General features: G+C 47.7%; 1 protein-coding gene and 1 long non-coding RNA gene across 3 annotated transcripts in view; one reads left to right on the forward strand and one right to left on the reverse strand.

Annotated features, from left to right (window-relative positions):
• Positions 1-25,260, reverse strand: part of LOC125939692 (monocarboxylate transporter 9-like) — a 64,137-nt gene that overhangs the window by 27,463 nt on the left and 11,414 nt on the right. The window contains exons 2-3 of one of the 2 annotated variants that reach the window (XM_037710019.2): positions 17,714-17,964; positions 7,014-7,157 (exon numbers count right to left, since the gene is read on the reverse strand). In XM_037710019.2, the coding sequence (XP_037565947.1) occupies positions 7,014-7,157; positions 17,714-17,964 (395 nt within the window). The remainder of the gene's footprint in view (positions 1-7,013; positions 7,158-17,713; positions 17,965-25,260) is intronic. The other variant, XM_037710021.2, reaches the window with a different exon arrangement.
• On the forward strand, positions 12,211-15,213 carry LOC119445735 (uncharacterized). The gene is made up of 3 exons (XR_005190664.2): positions 12,211-12,341; positions 13,113-13,219; positions 15,089-15,213. It is a non-coding gene; the product is annotated as an uncharacterized LOC119445735 (long non-coding RNA).

Here is a 25,260-nt window from a genome sequence, read left to right on the forward strand (position 1 = left end):
CCGTACGGAGACAAGGTGTGACGAATGACCTTGGTTTGCTGGCAATTCAGACAACTGCGAGCCCACCCACGAATGTCCTTGTTGATGCCCGGCCAGGCAAAACGCTGGGTGATAAGGTGATGCGTGGCGCGGATGCCAGGATGGGAGAGGCCGTGCAGAGAGTCGAAAACAGGGCGACGGAAACCACTGGGAACAAGAGGTCTGGGGTTTCTAGTTGACATGTCGCCGAGAATGGTAACAGTGGAGGACGGAAGGGTAACTTCACGAACCGTGAGCGTTCCAGTCAAGGGGATTTTTGCGTCTTGTGCTTGCGCTGCAGCGAGGGCACTGAAATCGACAGTTGTTGGCGATGCGGCGGAAGATACCGACAGTGTTAGTCAAGAGAGCAAATCGGCGGCAGCGTTTGCGGATCCTTGCACGTGCCGGATATCAGTAATCAATTACGCGATATACGCGAGCCGACGGCTTTCACGGGATGAAAACTTGCTGCTCTCAGATTTGATGGCAAACGTGAACGGCTTGTGGTCGGTAGCGACGGAGAAACTTCGAGCTTCGAGTAAATGTCTGAAGTGACGCACAGTCATGTGCGCAGCGATGAGCTCACGGCCGAAAATGCTGTAATTGCTTTCGGTGGAGGAGTGATTGCATGAAAAGAACACTAGCGGTTGCCACGAACCGTCAACGCACTGCTAAATCTGGCTCTAACTATACCACGTCTTACGCATCTGTCATGAGACAGAGTGGAGCGTCATGTATTCGGTGAACAAGGAGGGTGACGTTTGCGAGCTGTGTCTTAATAGCCTCGAAATAGCTGGACATACTCTCAGACCATGTAATCGTAGTTGAGTTCTTCTTGGTTCCCTAGAGTAGATCAGTAAGTGGATGAATCATATCAGCACAGCGGGGGATGAAACGCCGACAGAAAGTTGTCAGTCCAAGAAACTCGCGTAGTTTATGTACGCAAGTGGGCTGAGGAAAGTCACGAATGACTTGTATAGGGTGCGGCCGGATGCCATGACGATCAACGTGGTGTTTAAGAAAGTCAAGATTAGGCACGCCGAACGTACTCTTGGCTTTGTCGACGATTGGAAAAGGCGTTGAAAAAGCTGTCGAGGATGTGAAAGGTGGTCTTCTGTATCGCGGCTGAAGATGAGGACATCATCGATGTATGCAAAGCAGAACGGAAGACCTCGGGTGAGTGTGTCCACGAAACGCTGGAAACATTGAGCGGCTTTTCGCAGACCAAACAGCATCCGCAGGTATTCAAAGAGACCAAAAGACGTTATGACAGCGGTCTTGTGAATGTCCAAGGATTCGACAAATATCTGATGATGCGCCTTCACGAGGTCTATCTTTCAAAAGATAGTTGCTCCATGCAGTGGTGCTGTGAAATCCGGGATGTTAGGCAAGGGGTAGCGACCGGGAATGGTGGCGTTGTTCAAGGCGCGGTAGTTAGCACGGCCGCCAGTCACCTGGGGACTTCTTGGACACCATGTGCACCTGAAATGCCCAAGGAGTTGATGATGGTCGCAAATGCCAATCTCAAGCATATGGTCAAATTCGGCTCTGGCAATCTTGAGTCTATCGGGCGCGATGCGTCGTGAACGACTGTGGATAGGTGGTCCGGTGGGGATAATATGGTGGGTGGCATCGTGCTTGACAGGACGCATGAAATTGGAGGGGCGAAGCAAGTTTGGGAATTTGTCGAATAATTACTCATGGGCCGATGAACGTGGTTTGTTGGTAACAGTGCTGACGCCGGCTGTGGACGCTATACCTTGCACCATTAGGTATGTCGTAGAATCGACAGAACGCTTGTGGGCCATGTCCACAAGCAGGTGAAACCTAAAGTCTCTAGATATTTTTTTTTTGCTTTCTTTGTCCCTAGATATTTTTTGCTTTCTTTAAGTAGGGACAAGCTTTGAAGCACCACCGACGAATCTCATTGGTCGGCGCTCATTTCTGCGGCCATGTTCTTCCTAACGCTGTTCCCCCGCAGTCACTTGCATGCTGCTGCGAGCAAACTTGAGGGCATAATGATGACGCATTATGTTTCTGTGCGCGTTTATCTTTTTGTCTTTTCCTTGTGCGAAGGAGTTTCTGAGGTCTACGCGACCGCAGATAGAAATGCGCAGGCGTCGTATTGCGCGACCGCAATACAACGCGGCAGCCGCCGCCACAAAGACAAACTTTGCGTTCGGCCTCAACAAAGCAGTACTAAACCGCTTTTAAGTTCGTATTTGATTGTCTGGCCCCATGGCTGAAACTTATATATAACTTGTGTGGTGCAGCAGCGGCCGTTGACGGTCGCAGGCTATCTACGCAGATACGCCGCTTCAGGAGGTTAGGAAGAACATGGCAGCGGACGGAGGTAGATGTCACTACTTAAAAAAGAACAGAAAATCTAGGGACTTTAGTCAAACCAACGAAGAAAGTCTGCACCAAGAATCGGGTAAGCCACGACCACTGCGAGGAAAATTCATCGGAACAAACGCCGGAGTCCAATGTTCAATGTCAGTGCGCGTTCACCATAAGTCGAGATGTTTGTTTTGTTGGCGCGTGCAGCATAACTGCACACCGACGATTCTTCGGAAATGCAGGCGAGGTTGGCTCAAGGCTAACTTCAGTACCCGTTTCAACGAGCAAACGGAGCCCAGAAGCGTTGTCGAAAGCTGAGAAAAATTGGAGGACGCTTAAGCTTCGCTTTTAAGAGTGGAACGCGATAGCATTGAAAGATCCCTGACTGCTTCGCACGCTTCCCGACAACTGCAGCTTAAGCAACCGTAATGGTTACCGGGAAGCACTGGCGGCGAACGCTATGCACGAAGGTGAGCTTTCTGCTAGAAACACGGCCTCTTGCGTGGGGCGATCCCGGAGATATTGCACAGCCGCACCAAAAAATTGCATAATTTTCCGGTTTCTGTTTTTGTTTCGTACTTTGAATATTTCAGTCTGAGAAGATTTAACATAAACGGCATGCGCTGTGGGCGTTTTGTTTCATGACATTTATTTGTGGATTGTCATTCTCAAAATTCTGAAGAATAGCTTAGCCAAGAATGTAAGACAAGGTATGAGCAACATTAATCATATAATGGTGTGGCAATATAACCCGCGTATACCGTATGTCATATAAGTAGGCATGGCATATACATGTACCTAAATATATTAGGAGGGCGCGCGGGGTTGGGAATGATTTTCTCCGCCACCCACCGACATCGCACGCCAACGCCGGTTGCCGACGCCGCATTTTCTGCGACTCGGGCCCCTTAACGCTATCGCGTTAATAGACAGTTTTAGCAGAGCGTTCCCGGTCCACTCCCCTCAGAGCGACGTATCCTAACGATTTGTGCACAGATGCTGAAGGTTCCGCTAGCGGGAACGCTAATGCGCCTGCGCACAACGCTCACATCGGCAGCGAAACGAAGAGCACTGCCCACGCTCCGCTACGGAGCTGTTTGAGGGGAGCGTTAGGGTGCGTCTACTGCTTGCTTTGTAGTTTTACAGCTACGCTGAGCCAACCCCACCTAGACAACTGGGCGCGTGTGGCTGGCGTCTCTGGAAGACACGCGTGTCAAAAAAGTTGTCGCAGTTTCACCTGAAAGGCGAAGCATCAATTGCGATAGCAAATTTGTAGAGAGCTATACGGAGTAATGATATTAGCTTTATCAGCTGTATAAACTTGGACATGCAGCAGCACCGGCAACACGCAGAACTGTTGTCGACGCCGTCGGCGTTTTGCCTGCGTTCGCTCAAAATGCGTGTGGCGTCGGTGACTGTTGCCGGAGCCTCTGATATAAATAGGCACTTGGTGCGGCAGCTAAACGTCGCCTCCCTTCCATCCCCCTTCGTCGCAGTTTCACCTGAAAGGTGAAGCATCAATTGCGATAGCAAATTTGTAGAGAGATATACGGAGTAATGATATTAGCTTTATCAGCTGTATAAACTTGGACATGCAGCAGCACCGGCAACGCGCCGAACTGTTGTCGACGCCGTCGGCATTTTGCCCGCGTTCGCTCAAAATGCGTGCGGCGTTGGTGACTTGCCGGAGCCTCTGATATAAATAGGCACTTGGTGCCGCAGCTAAACGTCGCCTCCCTTCCCTCCCCCTTCCCCCCCCTCCCCCACGGCCTCTCGCGCATCGGAAGAAGGCGCGTTTGCTCTACATATATGGTGATTGTAAAGGAGGAAAGAGACGCCTACTTCTGCAGCCCTTAAGGAAGCACGGCGCAGAACGCGCGTTTGTTCTCCGCCGTGCGTTCACTCCCCGTGAAAGAGCGCGTCCCTCGCGCCCTTTCACTCGCACATACAGCGTTCGGCGCGCGGCCACGATTTCATCTCCATTGACGTCATACGGAACCTCACGGCGACGGCGACGGCGACGGCGACGCCGACGGCGACGGCGACGCCGACGGCAGAAATCTGCTTTTGAGTGTCCATATAATTGCTATCGCAATAATAGGCACTTGGTGCGGCAGCTAAACGTCGCCTCCCTTCCCTCCCCCTCCCCCCCTCCCCCACGGCCTCTCGCACGTCGGAAGAAGGCGCGTTTGCTCTACATATATGGTGATTGTAAAGGAGGAAAGGGACGCCTACTTCTGCAGCCCTTAAGCGAGCACGGCGCAGAACGCGCGTTTGTTCTCCGCCGTGCGTTCACTCCCCGTGAAAGCGCGCGCCCCTCGCGCCCTTTCACTCGCACATACAGCGTTCGGCGCGCGGCGACGATTTCATCTCCACTGACGTCATACGGAACCTCACGGCGACGGCGACGGCGACGGCAGAAATCGGCTTTTGAGTGTCCATATAATTGCTATCGCAATAATAAGCGAAATCAACGCAGTTACTTAGGCGGCTTCTTGTAGAACACCACCGCTCGCCGCTCCTAGGACTGAGCCGGAGAGTTTCCCGAGAAATTGCAGGAAGACGCGCACTTTCTCACGGCTGCGCCGAAGGTGCGGTGATACCAGCATTCAACGGGACGCGGCGATCATGATGAGGAATGTCGGCGTGACGATGAGGGGCGGTGTGACGGGGATTGAGACCGTGCAGATAGGGTGGCAATCTGCGCGGATAGGTGGTTCATCTGGCTTCGAAAGTCGTCACGAAGTGCCTGCAGATCCGGTGCCGAGAGACGAGAGGCCTCATTTTATTGCGGATGCCGTCGCGATCGAAGAAATGGGTGGGGAGGCGACGTCCATCATGGAGTCGGCAAGTTGCGCCAGATTCGCCAGAGATAAACCAGCTTGCAGCGACGAGCACAACGTGGACAGTGGAAGGCAGACGCTGCAAGAACAGCTCTCGGAGTAAGTCTTACTGATCGAATGAGGCAGCCTTATCACCGAGTAGTTGCTGAACACGGCGCAAAAGCTGTGACGGCCTGCGGTCGCCTAGTTCTTCAGCGGAGAGTATGTTCTGGAGTCGTTTCTTTCCCGACGACAAAGCACACTTGAGGAGCTCAGCCGACAAAACGTCAGAGGGGTTGGTCTCGGGCCGAGTAAGAATGAGGTCTCGGATTGCCGAGGCAATCTCTGGAGGAAGCGCAGACACAACTTGGTGAAATTTTAAAGTCTGCGATGTTAGCCGGGTCGTCACGATTGGCTGTTCACTTGCGCTAGCCAGAGGGAGGGATCAGCTGGCCAGAATTCCAGAAGGCGGAGCAAGAAAGCCGAGACTGACTGCCTGGGACGCTGCGGGGTCGTAGGAGGCTTGTTTGGTGTCACCGGTAGATTCCATTCTCACCGTAGTCAGCACCTAGTCGCAATGATTGGAAAGTCCGTGGTCACCAATATTGTGGATGTAGCGTGCATGTGTTGCACGTGAAGCAGCTCCGTAAACACAAGTAAGCACAAATCTACAACATGAACTTATATTAAAACCTTTCGAGGCGAAAAGAGACAAACTTTCGACGCTGCTCGACGAGTGTCCAGTTCTGCTTTGTGGTGAAACCTGCTAGTCGCCGCCAGAGGCACCGGCTGCAGTCACGGAGGCGGCGCGTGTTTGGTGCGAACGCGCGGAAACGTGGACGGCGTCGGCAGCTGCTCTGCACGTTGCCTTGTTGGTGCTTCTGCAAGCCCAAATGAACACGCTGCTAACTTACAGATGGTTCCATACGGTGGTGATTGGTGGAGAACGATTGGATACAAAGGATATCGCCTTCATACTGCAATGAGAACAGCTTGCACACGTTGCGCGTCGCCTACATACAGGGTATCTCAGCTAATTTTAGCCCAGGTTCTAAAATATGCTGGTGCCCTAATAGAAGGAATTGACAAGGATACCTTGTTGGCCACTTGCTGAAGCAGGTCACACTATCTTTTTGTACTCTGTACAATTGTATATTTAGGCGCATATGTACTAGTCAAACTAGCAAGGCATAAATTTCATTGAAAAATCTTTTATGGAGAAAGTTGTACAGCGAATACTCAGCGTACGAGTCAGAATTTTTACCTTCCTATTTATAATGTAATAATTTGTGTTAAAAATTAAAAAATAAAAGCACACAATGCGCATCGCCATATGTTTGAACAACATCACAATATCTTTCTTATCCCTTATACGTACCAAATAATGTTACTCGTATATTAGGAATATAGGCCAGTCTTGTGTTCATGATATGTGTATCAATAGCCTAATTTACTTCGTATTGTTGATCTCGGGAAATTCATTGGATTTTTATTTGTCTGGCTTGCAATAAAAAAGCACAAGCATTTACGATTTTTTCTCATAACAGCTCAGTAATTCTAATTGTAACATTTTGCGTCACGTAAGTTTCTTGCAGCAGATTACAGGAAAGTAGTACACTATATAATATTCATGACTGTAAAACAAGGCCCCAAAGCACTATACTGAAAATTATGCGAATATTTTCTTAGGCTTACCACGGGATCTCCAAGAAAAAGAACGCCCCTACCATCACTTTATCCAACAGCCATTCGCAAAGTACACCGACCTGTTTTTGTTAGGTGCTATCAAGGCCTATGAACGATACAGTAAGACACTCTCATTACTACTCGTACCTTGTATCACTCCAAAGGTCAGAGAAAGCCAAACAATATTTGGTGCGAAGCTAGATGCCACGACGCCTGCAGAAGCCATGATTCCACCGACAAGGGTGATGTGGTAGATGGAGAACTTCTTTTGCACGGCGCTGACAAGAAGGCCTGAAAAAGCATTATTTTCAATATACAGGGTGTTTCAGCGAACACAGAGCAAAGAAGCTTCCGCGCCTATAGCGACTTCAACCTAAAGGACCTTACGTTGTCAAACTCATTACATAGCTTTCTACTATCACAGCCCTGGATCAATCTTTGGGAAGCCAAACAACATCATTATTTTGCCATTACAGCACTGAAGTGCTCGATACCGACTTTACTATTTCAGTGTGGCAGTCTTCCCCGTTACCATGCAGCGCCTAGGCCGTCGTCTTGTTGTCCTTGCGCATTTTCCAAGTTACATCTTTGCTTTCTCCATAAGCAGAACTGCTGCCAACTTCACCGGAAGGGAACGGCAGTTATTCCGCTGCGATATTGTGCTGTTGAGATCCCGGAGCTTTCTTCACTTAGCGTTATGGTGGTGCGACTCGAATAGGGGTGGCACCCTCGTGTACGCACACTTTAAAGAACCAAGTTTAGGATTTATTCTAAATTGCGTTCGACTAGCCGTAGCTGCAGTCAATATACCGGGTAATCTAATTGAAACCAAGAACACGACACACTATCTGCCAACGCGTAAAGGAGCAGAGCTTTCGTTAAGCGGTGCTGAACCTGGATTAAGGAGCCACCTAAACTAGGCTCAGTTTTCTGTGATTGCAAAAGTCTCCATCAAACCACGTGAGGCGTTGTGCACCAATGCGCCTGTTGACAACTGGTTTGATATAATCGAACACTTAACCGCTTTAACAAGCACTGACCACGCGACTTACTATTTCAGTGAGACTTGGGACACTGCCGCATTCGTTTGAATTAATGCAGCATTTAACACGTCTAATCAGCTAAGTGGAGCGATAAGTGCGATATCATTTCCCATTTATGAACGTAGTGCGGCTCCACTTCGCTCACTTCGAACACAATGCCACTATGGGAATCAAACGTTTTACCCATATATCCTCTGCATTTGCTGCACCCCAAGGATTAAATAGATAGCGAGAATAACTATCTGATGCCTCCTTTCAAACTCTGCCCTGGGGGAGAGGGAAGCGGATAGGAAAGAAAAAAAGTTGTCGCAGTTTCACCTGAAAGGTGAAGCATCAATTGCGATAGCAAATTTGTAGAGAGCTATACGGAGTAATGATATTAGCTTTATCAGCTGTATAAACTTGGACATGCAGCAGCACCGGCAACGCGCAGAACTGTTGTCGACGCCGTCGGCGTTTTGCCCGCGTTCGCTCAAAATGCGTGCGGCGTTGGTGACTGTTGCCGGAGCCTCTGATATAAATAGGCACTTGGTGCCGCAGCTAAACGTCGCCTCCCTTCCCTCCCCTTCCCCCCCCTCCCCCACGGCCTCTCGCGCATCGGAAGAAGGTGCGTTTGCTCTACATATATGGTGATTGTAAAGCAGGAAAGAGACGCCTACTTCTGCAGCCTTTAAGGAAGCACGGCGCAGAACGCGCGTTTGTTCTCCGCCGTGCGTTCACTCCCCGTGAAAGAGCGCGTCCCTCGCGCATACAGCGTTCGGCGGCGCGCGGCCACGATTTCATCTCCATTGACGTCATACGGAACCTCACGGCGACGGTGACGCCGACGGCAGAAATCTGCTTTTGAGTGTCCATATAATTGCTATCGCAATAATAAGAAAGTGCGAAAAAGGAAAGGGTTCATGAGTGATGCTCGCCCACACGACATCGTTGACTGCAATCAAAGACGATCTCAGAAAACAGACGTCTTTTAAAAGTGCAGCAGGGCTCTGGTAGCTTTCTGGGCCGATGACGGTCGAGTCCATGGTTCCACCTTATTTCATGAACGCTCTCTCGTCCGCTCATCTTAAAGATGCATGTAGACTGCCTTTGGTGATCGAAAAAAAAGGGTAGTCGACATGGATGTGATGTTTGGTCATGCTGCAATCACCAATGTTCAACGAGGCACTGCCTATGATGGCAATGCGAAAAGAGTAGGCGCTTGTAAAAGCGATGCCGAGCCACTTGCGACAGAGTGTAACTGGCGAATAATCTATACAGAGGCAGCGGAGGAAGTCGCAATGAGGGTTAAAGGAGCGCGCTCGCCAGAGTATCTATTTTGCTGAATTGCAATGCTTTAATGCACTGCAAATAGGTGAATATTGTCTGTTTGACCTTGTTACTCCCAGGCGGAGAAACTTCCCCCGAACTTGTGGAAAATGTAGGTATTTGGGACAAGTCGGAGGAGTAATTCCGGCTGCAACGCAATTGAAGTCCAGGCCGGAATTTTCGCTCAAGTCTGCCGACATTTTATTAGGGCAGCTCATGACATTGAGCCATTGAGGTCTTCGTAAAAGTCTAGACTTTTCCATTGAGAGTTATACGAAGAAGAGTTCGCGAAAGAACTTCGTTGTTGGTGGCTAGACAACGCCAGCGAAGATCACCAGGAGTGTTTAAAGATGGTTCCTATCGTGGTGCATTGGAATGATCTCGAAAACAGAAACATTTTTATTGCGATAGCAATTATCTGGGCACTCCAAGCAGATTTCTGCCGTCGCCGTCGTCGTCGCCGTGATGTTCCGTATAACGTCCAAGGGCGATAATATCGTCAGCGCGCCGTACGTGCGAGTGAAAGCGCGTGAGGGACGCGCGCTTTCACGGAGAGCGAATGCACCGCGGAGAGCGAGCGCGACCGTCGCGCAAAAGGGCGGTGGGGAAATGAGATGGAGGGAGGGATGGGGCGACATCGTCCTGGGCACCAAAGGCGCAAGGGGAACTGGCGACTCAGTCTCGCACGCGAAAAGAGGAAAGCGGGAAGGCTACGCAAGAGGGAGGAGGTGTGTCTTCTACTCTGCCCGCAACCCTTATGAAAATGAACCATGAGTTTCTGATTAGGACGTTATGCATTTCTAATGTGCCATCAGACAGGCATCAGAAATGCATCGTCTAATGTTGTTTAGCATCACAAGTACATCAGAGACTCAAATGGCAATGCATATTAGGATTTCTGATCAGAGGAGTAGACAGCTTTTTTTGGTCTTTGCTAATGTCAAAGCACATGACATAAAATTGTGTATGAAACCGACTTTTATTTTTAATTCTTTTTTCTTATTTTTTATTTTATGCAGCGAAGCTGTCCTTGGTTAGGATCTAGAAAAAAATGTCTCCAAAATGTTGACAAAAGATAAGTGGGACCGATCCTGGAGGTAGTGCAAAAATGGTCCAGTGCAATGACGTATACCTGTGTGGGCTCGGGAACCTGTAACGCGTCCCTTGAATTACCCTTGTCACACGTGGGACCCAGAGAGACAAAAACAATGCGCCGGAGTGATGAACGCTGTTGCCAAAACGCTAGTCTATGACGATGCGTGTTGAAACGTCAGTGAAACGTCAGTAGCTGTGTCTCATTCTCTCGTGAGATACCGTAAAAACCGGAATATAGGTCGAACCTTCTTTTCAAAAAACCATTGCGAAAAGTCGAGCCTCGTCTTATATACCGGACATTGGCGGAAAAACTACGGAAGTCTTGCAACAATGGGCAGATGAAGTAAACAGTCGCCTTCGGCATCGCATTCAAGCTGCTTTTTCACATATTGTTTCAAAATGAGCAGAAGCCGATGGCAATTCACCGTCGTCTTCAAGAAAAAGGCGATTGAGTACGTGGAAGCCCATGGCAACCCGCCAAGTTGAGGTGGGCTTCGTATCGTGTGACCATCAACCCGCGTGTTTGTCAGCACCTTATAATCACGGCACCGAGCAGCATTTAAATAAATACTGTCACCATTGTGCAACCGGCTGAGTCGCATTTGTTTAAAGGTAAGGTTGTGTTTCGGTACTTTTACCATTGAAAAAGATTTTTTTTTTCATTTTTAGAATTGGTTAGTTAGGGGGTCGACCTATATTTCGGTTTGACCTATAGTCCGGTTTTTACGGTAGCCATTTCCCTAGCGACGTCATCAGTTGCCCCTTGGACTGGGTATGGGTAAGACCCGTGTCGCTCACTCCGAAGAGGAAGAGCGCGCCTTCGAGGAGTGATGGCGCACTCAACAGCGTGAATGGATGCGAAAGCGACGAGAAGCCGATACGCGTAGCGGCCTAACGTGCTGAGGCCGATGGTGCAAGGTGGTGCGAATCTAGTCGCCTAAACTCGCTTTCTCTCGCACGTACAGAATACGGCGCGCGGCGATGCAACGAAGTTATGTGTTGTGTCTTTCCAACCATTTAACATAACCACCAAATGAAAACAATTTTGAATATAATGAAGCAAAACCAACAGCCTCACTGGTCTTCGATCTGCACATAGTGAAAGGGTTCCGATTTTTTTTTTTGGGGGGGGGGGGTCGGAGGGGGCTAATAATAAAGATTATCAGTCTAGCATATCGAGCACAATTTACAGGCAAATCGCAGTGTTACATAGTTTGGCAAAAATGTTGATTTACAACCAATTCTGGGGTTTATGCGAAAACCACGATCGAGACACACTGCAGAGATTGTTTCGCCAATTTCTGAGCCTACAGCTGATGTTAACGACAGCAGGAAGTTATCTAAAACGAAGGGACGGCGCAGGCAGTCAAAATCATTCAACTCACGCCCCAGCGACGGCTTTCAAAGGATAAAATAACCAGATCTCTAAGGTCATGCTTTTACTGGCTGCAGACGGCGGAAGCAATCCAAAATTGAAAATACCTCATAGAATTTCTACGACAAACTATAGCGTAAAATGTGGACTGTTCGGTGGTTTCTTTTGCCTCGCAGCATATATAGGTAGCTGGGTGTAACACGGCCCAAAACATGAGTTTACTGGTTATTATTGTTGGCAGTCACGGAGGCCACAGCAACCTCACAAGTATGCAGGTGGCGCTGTCGTTTTTCCTCAGTCTTCAAGATGGCGGTTGTATGTGCGAGCTGCAACTGTGCTGCAACGATGTGTTGCTTGATCGTGTGTTTTTATGTTTGCTGTAATGAAACCGTACGTAGTTAGCGTGCACAAAAGTGCCAGAAAATACCTTGTGTCTCGCTGCAAACTCGCTGTGTGCGTGACGCGCCAGGCAAATGTGGACCAACGATTTTCATGCCGTGGCCTTTGTCTGCTTGTCGTGGAAAGTTGGGTGGACGACGAATAATGTGTGTTGTTAGCGTGCCTCAGCTCGTCCACTACGCAGCGACATCTATGATGGGAGTAATGTCGTCGACGCAGCACCGGCAACTTGGAGAGCGTCGTACCATTGAAAAGGTAAGCAGTCGTGCTTGCCAAGTACACGTGTGTTGTGCGTGCTCCTCGTGCGTGCATAGCGTGCCTTGCGAACGTAGGAAATAGAACTTCTGCGACAACAGTGAAAACTGCGCTTGTGCATGCTGCGCGCTGTTTGTCAGAATTTAGTTGGGCAAATTTATTGCTTTGATGCGAAATTGAATATCCTGATAAGCGTTTTCTTCCGATGAAAAAGATTACGTTCGGAAATAATCGTGTTCACCTGTGCGTGCGCTTCCGCTTTTCTGCTGCAGTTGCATAATAACGACTCACCTGTCTCTTCACCGATTCTTACTGCAATTACGTTTTTTCGGTTATAAATTCTTCGACGTTGTAAATAATCTCTGCTTACCAGGTTTTCGGTTTACGAGCAGCTTGAGGAGAAAATGTAAGCAGTCACAGCTTGCTACTAGTGCAGCGTTCTTTTCAAAACAAGGGGTGTTGCCATAACTTTGACGTAATTAAACATGGCAGGGGAAAGTTGTTTAAACTAAGTCATGAAAGCAAACTCTAGTATGTAAACAAACATTTCTTGTATGAGCTGCTGCGTGCGTGTTCAAGATGTTACTTTGATGAAGGGGTCCCTATTATCATGGAATTCTTCAGTGACTCGACCTTGTGCTCCGTTGCCACCCTGCCCTAGTGCAGACATGTTTTCGTGACTGTATTTATGTGCACCTTACACGTGTTCACAATATGACAGTTTTATTGTGCCAATCAATGCTATACGTTAACACTGAACTCATTTTCCAGTGGTGAGACCGTGACCCTATAGCAGTGTCCACATAATGGCAGGGAAATGCAGGGATCCCGCAGCCATGGCTACAGCAGCACGGCGTGTAATCTGGATGTCATGTCAGGTATGTATGAAGTGTACGTGTACCAGAAAGTACGATCTTGGTATGATTTGTGTATAAGCTTATCGACATATTTCTTAACTCAGCTTACTAAATAGGCTAAATATTTATGCAACTTTATTCAGCTTGCTGCTTATTTGTGTTCATAACATTATGCACACATTATCGTGTTCTACACAAAACTAAACCGAACATGTCCTGATGTTTAGCATTTTTTTCTCGCGTCAATCACTTGGCTGCAAGTTCAATTTTATTTTTGCTTTGCACACAGAATATTACACTTCTTATTTTGGTTTTATTGCTTTGAAACTGTTCCTTATGCTGTAGCCTCTATCTCTGTATTTTTTCTTTGTTTATGCCACACGCATGTGCAGTTTTTGTGCATGTTAGAATTCGAACGGTGGTGTGCCAAATATGTCAAAGGTCTAAGTGTGCAGCGTGGTTACCTCTGCTTACCATTGTTACTTTGACATTGCTATTTACAATAATTTGTCTTGTTCTCAGATTAACTGCCACTGGCAATTACACATATGATGAGCTTAAATTTCTTCAAATGAAATGTGAAGGTGTAGCCTTGTGACAGCTGAAGTATGGCAGCAACGTCGAGAGAACTTGCGACAACTATTAGTACAGTATGCCAACGGATACCCATCCCTGTATTTGAGCATTTTCTGAGAACCAGCCGTGTCCACTAGGTGAAATTTGTAGCGTCCTTTTGAGTTTGCCGGTCAGTTCATGGTAACTTCAGGACAAAATTCACACTGTGAGAGAAGGGAGACCATTACTAATGGGTTGCTCACACCCTAATGGGGCTGGCTCACACGTCTTTTTATTTATGCGGTATGCCTGATTTCACGTGTCAATTTTCCACTGTAGGTGAAAAGAGGTGACCGTAATCTGGCCAGAAGCCCTATTGCTGCAATGCATGGCCAAGACGAATGAGCATACTGGTCTTTTGAGTCAAATATGGTTGATATCTTAAGTACATATTTAGGCATCAGCCAGTCTGCACTATGCATTTGACATGTGAAAGGAGTACAATACACTGCCTCGGACACACACTGGACAAATTTAGTGGTAACCAAGCAAGCCTCGCTTACCTGCTCACCTTTCAGAATTAACTTACGGACTGTCGTTCATATCTTGTCTACATTATTTCTTTCTGGTTATATATGGGCATAGCAGTCCACAAGCGAATTGAGAAAGACACCCAGGCAAGGGAGGCTTGCTTAGTTAAAGATACCACCAAACTTGTCTTGTATCTGTTAGGGATTGTGTGGTCTATTCCTTTGATCATGTGTATATTTGGTCAGATTTGCAGGGGGCAGACTGCCCGGTGCCTCAACATGTGCCTGGGAGAGCACCAACATAGGTGTGACATAGGCCAACATAGGCATGACATAGTGGACTTGAAATGCATGAGAACTATGCCGGTAGCTCATGCAAATATTCTATAACGGCTGGCACTTAAATGTCTCGGGGTTGCATTGGGTTGCCCGTACACCAGCACTCCTATGCTTGTTTCCACACCAAGTGATCAGATAGGAAGATTTTCCAATTCCCGCTAGCAATCCACAGACACTGCTGCTCTTTGTCAAGTGGAAACGAATACAGCCAAAGTAGTTCACAACACGTACACCCACAGCTGATCCATGTTGCATGTTTGTACAGCCAAGAGAAATTTGGGCATAATGTAGTTACTGCTACACCCAAAGGCTACACAGCGGTTCCTCAATGACGTTATGTCAACCGACATCGCATAAACTTTTCGCACAACTAACATCTCCAAATCGTTTCGCAGCAAGTGATACAGTGTGTATTCCTGTGGTCCATTGCCAAGTGTTGTTAATTTTCTGTCCTTTCACCATGCAGGGTACACGTGCACTCACTTCAAGACGACGACCCTCCACCTCAAAAACAGTCTCTCTTCAAAGACTAGCAGGTAGATTAAATGAAAGGAAAATACCACATCCATAACCAGACAGATACTATGTTTTCCTTACATTTAACCTCCTTCTTTCTTAGGGGAAGCATGGTATATGCACAATAAATGTTTTTATCAACTTTTTTTGTTGAGAAATGTCTGATGTGCAGCATATGTACGGGCCCACGTAGATGTTGGATGTTGGAAAAAGTGCTGCACCTTAGCTTGGTATATGTATATCAAGCAATATCAAGCACCAAGGACACATCAGAAAATGGTGCCACACGTGGTGGCTAATTTTGTTTTAGGAATTCTATGAATTCCAGCAATCTAATGTATAAACTCCGTAGAGGCTCATTAGGAAGACATGACACGGTCACACGATAACTGCTTTGGAGCACGCATTAGGAAGACATTTCATGCTCACAAGAAAAACACTCATCAAGTATGCATCAGAACGACGGTGGCCAATATGTTTTAGAATGGCATTAGGAATACATCAGAATATTTCCGAAGAAACACATCAGAGACTCATTTGGCTGTAATGTCAAAAGTCATCAACCTTCATGTGAAACTCATCTCATATTTTCTTAAGGGAACTGCGCACTTGTACTTGAGCGGACGGTCGGCCGCACCGTATCTTGAAATCCATCTGCGGACGGCTCATAGCTTTGTATGCGCTGCGCTTTCCCCGCTCAGTTTCCGTTAAAGCGATAGACCCCACGAACCTTCGCTCGCTGCTGCTGCTGCGCTTGCTCACGCAAGCGCTTTGACAGCTGTTGTCTGCGGTAGTTAAGTGGGATCATCGAGTGTTTGCTTGTGCGCGCTGACACCATGCCTATTAATCCAGTTAGTAGGCGAATGTGTCGAAGTTTATACAGCCGATAAAACTACTATCCTTACTACGTATAGCTCTCTACTGATTTGCTATCGCAATTGATGCTTCGCCTTTCGGGCGAAACTGCGACTTTTTGAAAACATCTTTGTTGAAGAGTCCCTGCTGGGTTCAAAAGGGGAACGGAGAGACAATTTGAGAACCAATGACATAGAATAAAGGTGCAGATTCCGTGCAAATCTGCACGGAATGTCGATATTTAAAAAAATCAAGGCAAGTTATAGGATCCACATGGCGACACCGTGGCAAGATATATTATGAAGAATGCTGTCAAAATTTTAACGAAAAATTGTGGACTTAGCATTGCGTTGATGGTTCTTCATTTTGAAATTGAAAACTGGCAGAAACACATGTCTCGCTGTAATCTGCTTATTTTCCATATTTCATTCCTGAAGGTGTGCAACTACGTGCAATTTTAAAAGTACAGATGCGAACTGCTGTCGTGGCCAAAGTATTTACCCAGCCATACTGCTCCCGAAGAGGAAGGTCATCGATAAACTGAATTTCGTAGAGAAGAATATTGAACTCACGCTGCATGACATCAGATTTGCTACGGACCTTAGCAAGATGCCACAAGGAATTCGAATTACGACAGATCGAGGTGGGCCAACGAAGCAGTGCTTCAGAATTCCGGTTCAGAAAATGGGCAGCTTGCAGGCTGGAGTAAGCAGCGAAGCTGGTGATGGACCTAGCTGCTTCCAGGTTTTACTAGGTTTGGCTAAGTTTTACTAGGAAATGATAAGTGCTGCTAGGCACGGTATTCCGAATAGGCTCGCACCCGAAGCGCAGATGCTCACTTGGCCGCGCAGTGCGCTTCAAGATGAGCGGCTTCTTCTTCCGGTATCCGGATCTTCTTTGGCCCTCCCATGTCAAGGCTACATTTACTCGCGACAGAGTCCGCGACAGTTGTGCCGCCATCGCGGCGGCTCCGAGCCTTATCTCCCCTGTGACGTCACGACCAAGCTGCGCCGCCACACTTGCCAGGGCGTGGCTGGTCGAAACCTGCCGAGCTGCTCCCTACGCCGCCCTCGTTTCCCCTGCGCGGACGCGGGAAACGGCGGAAACGTGGGCGGCGTCGGCAGGAGCTCTGTGCGTTGCCTTGTTGTTGCTGCTACAATTTCTTCCTCTCACTTTCTCTTGCCCTCTCCCGAGCATTGCGCGCGCATGCTCTCCTTCCCCTTCCTTAACGTCTCATGTGACGGCAACATGTGCACGGCACGGAGAGGAGGCGAGGCACACGCCGCGCCGCGAGGTGGTTGCTAGGCAACGCAGTGACGTCATAGCTCAGCGAGTTTTTGCGGCAGGCGGTACTTTTTACGGTTTAACTAGAACGCCTTCACTATTCAAAATAAGATTGCCATGAAGTAACAAAGGTGTGACCTGGCAAAAAAGAACCGTAGTGTAATGTGGGAATATTACGAGCCGTCTGTTCATAGCGATTCAGAAGCATTTTCATGCCAGCCACCGTTAGCCATAAAAAGAGGGAACCGGTTCAATGGAGAAGCCCAGCTGGCTAAAATTATTGCGACACGTTCCACTCATTGTGCAACGTGTGACTTTGAAACGCAATACCTCGTCAAATACGATGGAATAATCAGGTAAGTTTTCAGCAAAATATTTACGTAAGCACATAATCAAACATCGAGACTGAGGATAAAACATTGGTGGATTTTCGTACCCACGCATCCGCCAGAGATGACGAGTGCGCTCTGCGGCCAGGCAGCTTGCTCGCGCCCAACATGATGCTTTTCCATGAACAGGACGTATAGGTACCCATAGCTGGATGAGGTTATGCACAAGAGGAAGGTGATGCAGGCAGTGGCTACCGGTACACCCCAGCACGTGTCCAAGTCCACATAACGCTGCCGTTCAGTTGAGCCACTCTGCATCTGAGAGCCATATTTAGGATGCTGAGGCAGGGAGGATTCGCTGAAACACAAACAAAAATGCGTGGGTTTGTGGAAATACCACGCCTTAATGATCAAAAATGACGCAATAAATGCGACTGCACAGGGTCTTCACATTTGGTGAAAACTGTCAAACTGCCAACCTATCACCTTATTCAGTTTATTGTGCAAGCTCGTGAACCCGTCATTTATTCTCGTGTCATAAACTATCTCAAATCTGTCAATTTCTTTCGTAATTACCAGTATGGGTTTAATAGGTGTGTCCTGTCCGAGACACGTTTGGACATGTTCATCCACGATCCTCATGTTAACCCGGACGTTGACACCCCAAATAATGCCATTGTCAGTGATGGGATTGGCCAAGATTGTTTTAGAGCAGGTTTTGTAGCCACAAAAATGACAATTTGGAGCAGATTTTGTAGCAATCAAAAATGATGATTCTGAATGATTGCGGGCCATACACTATTCCTGCACGTCAAAAATGGTTCCAGAGTACCGGCACACATCATTGCAAACATTTATGAGAAAGATAATCCGTGTACGCGACCACTCACGAACAAATTACAACCATCACGTGGCTGCACTGAGTCAACCTGCACGCTCAAAAAAGAAAATGCTGTTCATCCTTAGCAGTAACGCGAGCCATCCAAAGGCACACACAAAAAAAAACTGACAGCAATACAGTCACTGGGTATGCAGGAGGGCCATTTGTGCAATGTTATTTTAGGCCTAACTTTTTTAGCTACGAAATAGCAGCTAGAAATGTGCTGCGTTTCGAGCAAACACAGATAAATACAACACAATAAAGCAACTAATAATATGAAATGGGGTAAGTTTCACTTTGGCGAGCGCCATGACACAGCCAGCCGTGAAGTCCGCGCCGTCGGTCGAGGAAAACTTCTCCCATCAAAGCCACACCACTCGTACAAAGTGGAAATGCTAGACACACCAATAACGCGGAACGGGTAATGCACGCGTTACTAGGCATGACAAAACTGCATACCAAACTGCGTGAAACTAGCGAATATGGCGCATAGAGTTTCCTAATGGCAGACCGCGAACATTCACTGGATTGGATTAGCACAGTGACCTTTTAGGTAATTTAGCTTTATGAATGGCAGGAGACAAGATGGAACTCTTTGCTTAGGGTGGTGGCAACCGCCACCTGGCATTGACCACAACTCCACGTTGCAGTGGCCTCCGAGATCGCGTGGCACGGCTCGTCTTGGAGCAGCTTTGGAGCAGTTTCTCTCGTTTGTCGCATGAATGAAGCAGCTTAAACGGAATGTAGCAGATTAGAAAAATTGTAGCAGAATTCCCACCATTGACTTGTTCTTGACTCCGCCGAGGCTTTTGACAGAGTAGTGCATGCGCGCCTAATGTCATAATTGTCCTGCATAAACCTATGCACTAAATATTTGCTTGGATCAACAAGTCTTTCACTTATGGTTCCCAGTAGGTGTTTCCATTTACCCATTTGTCTACATCCATTTGGGCATCATCTGGTGTACGTTGAGAAGTTGTGGTCTGGGCCCCTGCTAATTCTTAATGTACGTTAACAGCCTGTCCTAAATGTTTCTTATATGTGCATGTTTGCTGAGGACTTTGTTGTTTGCAGGACCATTAGTAACCCGTCAAACCAAATTGTCTCTAATGAAGAGCTCCACCGCATCCAGAAATATTGTCATGATGAGCAATAGCATTGAACTGCACTAAATGTAATGTTGTATCCTTGAGTCACCGCTGTAACCCACTCTCCTTCCCTAACAACATCACCAAAACTTGAACCGGTATCCTCTTGAAAATTTCCTGGGGTTACCTAATCTAATCATCTAAGTTGGAACGTTCATGTAGCTAACATCATCTCAGCAGCTAACGAAACGTTGAGCTTCATTAAGCGTTATCTACGCAAAGCACAATATATGAAACTTCCAGCTCATAATCATTAGTCCGATAAAAATTTGAATACGGGTCCCATGTGTGGAATAACTCCGAAATTGTTCTCACTAATGATCTTCAGTCAGTTCAAAAGTGAGTAGCATGGTTCATTCATTCTTTATATTCCTATAACGTCAGCGTTTCCCCCCTAAAAGCACGATGCAGTTTATCTCCACTGTCTTCTCGCGGTCGTATTGCCACCTTATCCCTTGCCAATAACTTATCTCATTCTACACTCAATCGCGAGCCCTACATAGTCCTTGCCCTCTTGATATCTCATTGCACTAGTTATGCATTTCAAGTTGCTCGTCCACATGGCCAAACAGAAACAATCTCTGCTGCTTTTTTCCCAGACCAGCCTAATAATGGACCGGATTGTTGCACTATATCGCTCCCACAACTAGCCCATTATCCTTCACAGCAAATGTAAGAAATCATATTTCACGTTAAAACCAATTGACAATTTTTTATATATCTCCAATCCAGTTTTTGTGTAATACCCCGTTATGGTGCCTTCCAGAAAATGAAACGAAAATTAAAAAAAAACGTGCATGTAGGCTGTAGCTTTAAAATAAAGCCTTTTGCACTCCGATCACTACTGTCCGAACCACTGTGACAGCGACTGGAGCTTTCAGCTCGCGTTAGTGAAAAAGTCACACGCACACGCAGCAGACTCACAGGGTAAGTTGGAGGAGCGGCTCCATAGGAGCTTCATTTTCGGCAGCACCCACGAATGGGTCTTTCACGACAACAATTTGAACTTTCCGCCAGGCAATGATGGCTAGCTACACCTTGTGCTGCTGTCTGCACAGCGGTGCGATGTGGCCAACGTTGCCTGGTTGCAGCCGCGCGCACAGCTCTAGATTCGCTTGTACAGCAGCGGTTCCTACCTTGCAAGGGGTAGGAACCGTGCATAACGTGCACTGATACACAAGTATCGAGACTTACGTGGCGCACATGTAACCTGCCTTGAACGACGGCACGATACGACGCGGTTGATGATGGCGGTGATGATAATGATGATGATGATTTATTGGCATCCCTTTTGAAACATAGTGGTGACAACTAGTCACCTAGCCTACTTGAGTTAACCATGTCCAACTACGTACATGAAACTGCTACATGTCGGGACACCCAGTCGAATAGAACGTAACTGCAGTGCCATGTTTGCACGTTTCAATAATTACTTCGTAAATCTCCCATAATTGGGTAGGAGCCTGGTGATAGCTACGACGGACACCGGCTGCTGCAGCGCGCAACATTGCCAACTGAAACGGCTATTGCAGTAAGGCCATAACAGCTTATGCTGTAAAAACATTCCCACTTTGATTGAGGGGATCAATTCTCGACAAGAACTATAGGACCTCAATACATATTTTGCAGAGCAGCATGTCAACCCTTTGCCAATTGTCGAAGTATGCGATATAGTGGTCCATTCAGTGGTGCCTGTGATGTGCAGGTTCTTGTTTGAAGGCAGGTCTCTGAGGCAGAGCCTCAGAGGACCGAATCAAAGGACGAAGCCGTTGGTTTTAAAGAGCAGAACAAGACATTTAATATACACGTTAAGATGGAAAGTAGGAGAAATTAAGGAAAAGCAGAAGTAATAAATAGAAAGGAGGACACAAGAAAAAAAATCCAAGTTAAACACCACACAGAGCTAGGGCTTGGCATAGATGATAGCGCGCGTAACAGTTCGATGTGGAAGGGTGGCGGCAAGGCGACGAAAGAAGGCGGCGTTCGTCTCACCAACGTTTTGGCGTCGCTGAGCGATGGGCAGGAAACCCGAGCGTAGCAGCGCTGGCTTGTAGAAGGCACGCTGGCGGCGTGGCGGCCCGGACAGTTAGTTGGAGGCGGCGTTGTGGCCACGCAGCTCGGTGCAAACTCAGGCCCGTGGCCCAACTGTTTGCGTTCTGCCTGCGGGCTCACGAGTTCACCGACCTCGGGCAGCCATCCGTGGTCGGGTGGAGTGGCGACGTCTGGGAACTGGCTGGCAGGAGGCCCCGGCCAGGTGAAGTCGTGGAGGCTCGGGTCCGGAACCCGACGGCCTGTCTTCAGCTCCCGGTCCGGTGGTCGTCCTTCGCCCGGCGCCGCTTCTGGAACTCCCCCTTCTCTTCGGTCACTGCCTCGTTTTTCTTCCCTCTGGCCCGTGTGTCCCTTTCGGATTGGTCACCTTCGGGCTCCGTGGGCATCGGTCATTGGCCCCCGTGAGCGCCGTGGTTCTTTCCAATTGGATGGCGCTTCGTTTGTTTCTTTGTTTCTTTGTGCCGCGTGTTCACGCGCCGGGCGGTCTTCGGCGTCGTCGTTTTCCAAATTCGCCTCGGCGCGCGCTCTCCTTGTCGTCTGCTCCTTGTCTCCAACCACCGCACCTTGTCGCACACTACAAATATCACCGTCGCGCACCCCCGTCGCGCACCACTGCACCGTGTCGCGCACCACACATCACAGTGCCCAAGCATGCAGAAACGTAGTCCTAAAGCTCTTGGCCCTGGGCTTCTTTCAAGTGAACATTGCTCTTGGCAGTACGGTGGCGAAATGAGCCTAACTGAACCAGATGCCTTTTCCTGTATTAGCGGCACGAATGGCTGTCTTCAGTACAGCAGAGTCAATTACGCAACAATCACAGATTAACAGCCATAGTTAGAAGCTCAGACTGGTGCCCATGTTCACATTGAAATTTTCTTCATGCTATGAATGCGCGGAACAGGAGGCCCGGCAGTACAAAATAGGTATTTCCTGGCCTTTGCTATCACATCTTCTAGTTAGAAGAGAATTACACGGAATGTCTGATTTTTGTTTAGGTTGGGGAGGATTCAAGCACGGAAAAATATAATTTGGCCTGTTGTTATAGCAAGGATTCTTTTTGTACAAATCTTTTTCTTTCTCATCTACAATCCTGATGATAATGGTGATGGAGCACCGTTCTTAATAAGGATCATGAGCGAGGAGGAAAATATTTGGTTTTAATAATACTATTTAGGCAATTTGCTGTATGGGCGCTTTTGCACGATCGCTCCTTCAAACAGGAATTGGAAGCGCCAAGGCTATACCAGAAGGCACTCTGTAGGCACTGACATCACCCTGAAGTATTTTTGCCCTCAGAGCATGGCCGCAGATCTACAACACTCATAAGTGGGTACCAGCCAGACAAGACCATCTTTATGTAAATGTGCAAGGGTTTGACAGGCTAAATTAAGAAGCATAGGTGCATTTTTGCGGGTACACGCACACGCATTTGCGCTCCTGCTGAACAGCTGCAAAAACTATAGTTTTTGCAGCTATTCAGCAGGAGCACGAATGCGTGTGTGTGTAAGGCTCGTACTAGCAGGGGAAGCCAAAACTCAGCGCTGGCTCCGGGAGGGACGAGTCAGCGGAGCATGAGAGGGCATCAACTTGGCATAACCGCTTTTGTAGCCAAACACGCTGCAGGTCTGCAGATAATCTTAAAAATCTGGAACCGCATCCACAAACTTCATGCAGTGTGACCGTAGAGTAACATTTGGATTACAAGAGTGGCCACTCCAGCCTAAAAGTGGCCGAAATACGCAGCTTCTTCCACCCGCTAGAGGGCAATACAACACTCCCCGTCTCCAAGGGAACGCACGTACTAGTTAGCTACTGTAGTAACTTTTCTAGTGCACTATACGTCTATTTGTCTATGTGGCTATAGACGTAGACGTTATCAACGGGATCAGACGGCCATGAGCAGTGGATGATAAGACTAGTATATAGAATAAAGCATAACGCATGGCTACAAAATATCATTCAGGGTGTGATCAGGCAAGGCGACGCTACAAAAGATGTGCGATAACGTCTACGTGGTCTTTTTTGGGTTCGTCTGCGAGAACGTCTGTCTCCTTGGCTGCTGCTTGGTAAGAATGCCTTCATTACGTTCTTTTTTCCCTTCATTACTTTGCAAATTGCTTATGTATTTGTCACTTCAGCCGTAAGTTGACATTTGTCACATTGTGCTGTTCGGCACAGAGAGCTTTTCTTGTGCTCTTCACTTTGCGCATTGTGTTCAAGGATTGCTTCACATTATGTAAGAAACATCAATTTGGAATACTGCGTAGCGCGTTTGCGAGAAAATCGTTTCTTGGCGTGAGAACGTGAGTCGGCAAACGCCGGTATACGTAGTCTGAATTCAATGCACGTGTGTGGAATTGTGTGAAAGAATGCAGTAGTGTTTAGGTTCGTTATTCGTGGCGTGTGCAGATTGCTTGAAGACTTTGCTACGAGCGCAATTAGAGTAAACTTGCGAATTGAGAAGAGTGTTTGTAAGCTGTGGCTACGAGGTATTCTGAATAAACACTCCTACCTCAGTAGCGCAGTAGGACAAACGTTGTTTTCCTCTTTAATGCTAATGATGTCTTCTGCATTTTTACTGTTCTGTGGGGTTTTTCATAATATCGCCTGTTTATTCCTTTTGCGAAATTTATTCTCAACATATGGCACCTGTATCGGCACGTCTTGCACTTTGCAGTGCAACCATCTTTCTGTGCTTGCGTTCATCGAACGTTGCGAAAAAAAAAAAGCGTGCATGTGCTTAATGAGAATATGACTTGAAAAAAAAATGTTTCGCCTCTTCCAACACTTGTCATGTTACTTAAAATGTCTGCATAAACACACAGTGGTATCGTGTACACCTTACACGAAGCTATTCGATGCATGCAAGGAATGCGTTAAAAAAATCGAAATATAGCCTCCGGGACGAGCACTCGTACGGAAGCGCTCTTGGAGGCCGTGTAATTGTTATAATCATCAGAAGATAGCCTTCGAGATTAGTTTTCCTGTGGTCCAAATCTCTGAGTCTGTGTAGATTCTACACAGCCGCTAGGTGCGCTGCGAACCAAAATCGGCCGTAGGGGCCAATGGAAGTGTCCTCTCTTATCCTTGTCTGTGTTACTCTATGGTGTGACGTCCAGCGGCAGGCCGCGGGCGTCGTTTTGGCTGCCCACGCGTTTTTACTGCCCACGCGTAAATCGCGGCGCCATCAGTTTCTGTAGAGGTAAAAAATATCACGTCCCCTCGCGATGCCGCGCTTGCCTTCAGCTATCCCAGTGATAAGCAGTTATGCGACGCAAAGCTAAGTTACCTAGAACAACACTTCAAGGGTGCCATGCAGGATGCGCCGAGTTTCTCGTTCGCACGAGTTTTACCCGAGTTTGCTCGATGGAAGTCCATGAACGGAGATAGCAAGGAACGTGCAATAATAGCAGGCAAAAAGAAGTGTCGAGATAAAGCCGCGTATGACAACATAAGCACACCCTGCGCGGCGCAATGCTTTCGCGCTTCAAGCACAGAGGACTGCGCAACAAAACATACCAGCGCCGCGTATTCTTATCAACGTATTATCGCAATTTAGCAAGACCGTCACTGTCCC

This window comes from Dermacentor silvarum, chromosome 3 (assembly GCF_013339745.2).
Source record: "Dermacentor silvarum isolate Dsil-2018 chromosome 3, BIME_Dsil_1.4, whole genome shotgun sequence".
NCBI classification, from domain to species: Eukaryota; Metazoa; Arthropoda; class Arachnida; order Ixodida; family Ixodidae; genus Dermacentor; species Dermacentor silvarum.